The sequence below is a fragment of the Myotis davidii genome, unplaced genomic scaffold (assembly GCF_000327345.1).
Source record: "Myotis davidii unplaced genomic scaffold, ASM32734v1 scaffold49, whole genome shotgun sequence".
In the NCBI taxonomy this organism is placed as follows: Eukaryota; Metazoa; Chordata; class Mammalia; order Chiroptera; family Vespertilionidae; genus Myotis; species Myotis davidii.
In genome coordinates, this window is record NW_006300375.1 from 1,246,214 (window position 1) to 1,249,770 (window position 3,557).

General features: G+C 32.7%; 1 protein-coding gene across 1 annotated transcript in view; it reads left to right on the forward strand.

Moving 5' to 3' along the window:
* Window positions 1-921: 921 nt before the first annotated feature.
* Window positions 922-3,557, forward strand: part of SEMA3D (semaphorin 3D) — a 125,550-nt gene continuing 122,914 nt past the window's right edge. The window contains exon 1 of the mRNA XM_015572693.1: window positions 922-1,106. Within this exon, the coding sequence (XP_015428179.1) occupies window positions 956-1,106 (151 nt within the window). The 5' untranslated portion in view covers window positions 922-955. The remainder of the gene's footprint in view (window positions 1,107-3,557) is intronic.

Consider the following 3,557-nt stretch of genomic DNA (forward strand, 5'->3'; position numbering starts at 1 on the left):
ACTGGCTGGGCAGAAAGCAAATTATTTCATTGGCTGTATTTTTAAAGTTTAGTTGGATGTTTGTCATTGGTTGTCTTTAGTGTTTTGAGTTCATAACTTCGAGTCATTCATAGGCTTAGATTTAGGTTTACTTACCACCATGACATTAAAGCCACGCCAATCTAATGGCCTCCTTCTTTAATTAATTTACTAGCACTAAGTCATTTGTGTAAAGCAACTTAAAAAAACTAGTATATAAAAATGCTCAATGAATATTAAGTCATTTAATTTGTGTAAAGCAATTTAAAAAAAACTAGTATATAAAAATGCTCAATGAATGTAATTTGTCATTATTAGTATTAGGATTAGTTTAAAATAAGTGAGTGCTCTCCTGTGTAGAACTTTATATGGTGCAACTAAGATTACATTGTCCCAGGCCTAAAATTGTACTGGTGGCCCTGACCTGATCATCTCTAATTTTCCCTATTTTAGGTAGACTTTGTAAATACCTTTAAAGTCAGAAGCAAGAGGAGAACTCCTTCAAGATGACAGCTTTTATTTCTTTTTGCTTGGGGGATGTCTTCCTTTGGGAATGATATGGGAAAAGAGTAGGCTTCTACCAGTGCTTTTATCTGATTAAAGAATTCAAGTTACAGAAAGAATTGACTCCTACATTTGCATAAATAACTTTAGAAGAAGATAGGCTAATTAGCATAAATTGTTGATTTTAAGTCGTACACTCATTTCCACAACTGAGTAAAGCCCGACCTGAATTTTATTATTCATTTCTGATTCATTTGCCTGGCAAAAATTTGTAAGAGCAAAACAAGAGAGAAGGAGCAGTTGTTTTTGTATCTATATACACGCATAAATTTGTGACTAAGTCTTGGAAAATCTGCAAAATGCTGTATTAATAATAGTTCTTTTCTTATTTTTAGCTTGTTTCCACTGTTTCAAAGAGAACATTGTTTTCATCATGAATGCTAATAAGGATGAGAGACCAAAGTCCAAAAGCTACTATTTTTACTTTTTTCATGCCCTGATGATGCTAAGCATGACCACGCTGTTTCTTCCGGTCATTGGAACTTCTAAGCAAAATATCCCACGGCTCAAGCTAACCTACAAAGGTAAATGTGTAAATGTTTTCAGATTTCCTTTTTAATTGCTGTAATTTTTTATTTAGAAATGCATGCTGACTTCACTGACATGTTTATTGTATTGGCATCAGTTAATAAAAATAGTATAGAACACAAAGGCCAATTATTTATTATTTTTGTGAGGAAAATAGATACTCAAACTGTATGTATAGATGCAATTTTCATTCCATTTATTACAATGATAAACTACTTATGAGTATAATTAGGAAATTTTGGTTTGCAAGTTGTAATCAGTTTTGTATTAAAACAAATCAATCCCTATAAAGGGAAAAAAATATATTTCATATAGCACTACCAATTAGTGTATCACTAGAGGATATTTTCTTTTTTAAAACTGTAAGATATCATAAAAAAATTAACACACTAATATACCTTTAACATCTCAAGCAAATACATATTTTATTTTAAGGTAGTATGAAAGGCTTAAAAGGATGAGAGAACTATTTCAGAAATGAAATATGCTAAGCTAATTATTTTTAATATTTAAATTAATATAAAACCAAAGTTTATGTTAAGTTATATTTAATCATCTTAGGTATATGTATGTGTAAAAGGTATATGTATATACTTACATGTGAGAGAGAAGATTGAGAGTGTCAAGTTTTATGCTCAAACATTTCTTTCTTTTGTTCTCTTTTCTATGATATACCCTTGGCTTCTTTAATACTTTAACTAATGAGAGGAATGTAGGGGGCTCAGACTTCTCTATTCTGAAGTTGGCAGGTAAAAGATTATACTGGCGGTTTTAATATCCTCTAATCTTTAAAGCAGTTTATTTTCATCTTAAATTAAATATCAATTATAAAAGCTAATTTGAAGTCAAATATAAGTGTTAGTGGAATTAGCATATTATACACATTACACATTTTTATATGATGGTATTTGTTTGGAACTTATATCATGAATTAAAGAGTTAAAGCAACATACCATTTTTTTTAGTTTTATAGTCTTACTGAATTTCTAGAACAGGTAAAACTAATCTATGGTTAAAAAATTAGAACATAGCCTTTTTGTGGTCAAAGGAAGATTGATTGGAAATGGATAAGAGAGGAAACTTTCTGAGATTATGAAAATGTTCTCTATCCTGATAAACATATCAATCACTGAAGTATATACGACATTTTACAACCCTTCATATTGCACATGTCCGATTTGTTTATTTGCCTGTACTTAAAATCACTTTAAGAAAAGAACAGAAAATATTAAAACTATATGGAAAGTTTGAAAACAAAGATATTAAGGGAAAAAAGGAAATGTTATCTGATTCTATGTTAGTGAATAACACAAGAATGTTGCATTGATATGGTGAATAATGTAAAATAAATCAGGCTTGCGAAAAACTTATTAGTAGTTAATAATCAGTAACTGTGGATTCATTAGGAGCAAAGTATTGGTATAAGGACTGCATGTGAATTATATCATTTTCATTCTTACTACCATCCTGTGAGGTGGGGATTATTATCATTCCCTTTATTATATATACTAAAGTTACAGAGGTGCTGAGAAGTTGAGAAATTTGCCAATGTCTCAAATTATTCATGGTTCAGCCCCTGCATCAAATCCATACTTCATAGGACCTGGATGCTAATCCTGTTTCTCAGACCCTAGACATCAGTAGTTCTTCCCGGAGCCACTTGCCTCCCAGAATGAACTTTAAAGTTGAAAGAAGCATCATGCTGATATTTAACTAACTGGTTATATGAGTTTCAATTGTTAAAACTGAATGGAGTTGAAGAAGACCACATGCTCTGTTTGGCCAAAATAGATGTACAGATTTGTGGGATTCTATGCCCTTTGATAAATTTATGAAAAAAAAGATAAGTAGATTGTCACTATGTAACTTGTGTTCATAATCAAATTTTTATTCAAGTGATTACTCAAATGCAAAAAGCTGATCATTTAAAATAAATAATTAAAAATAGAAAAGCATTAACTAAGCTTTTCCCTAGTTAGAGTTTATTTTTTTATATTAATGTTTTTGGACATTGAATCAACCTTATAAGACTTTAAAATAATTTTTTATATATCTCTTACAGATTCGCAGAACCCTCAGCACCTAGTGCTTATATATAAGGAGAGCCTGGTATAAGTGTTGAATTGATTAGACATTAATAACTAGTCTTTTTATGGTTTTTATATCCAGTACTAGAGGCCCGGTGCACAAAAATTTGTGCACTTGGGGAGGGGGGCATCCCTCAGCCCAGCCTGTGCCCTCGCAGTCTGGGACCCCTGGGGGGATGTCCACCTGCTGGCTTAGGCCCATTCCTTGGGGGATCTGGCCTAAGCTGGCAGTCAGACATCCCTCTGGCAGCCCAGGAGCCCTTGGGGGACATCCACTTGCCAGTGGGGAGCAGACCTAAGCTGCAGTTGGACATCCTTAGCACTGCTGAAGAGGCAGGAGAGGCTCCTGCCACCACTGCT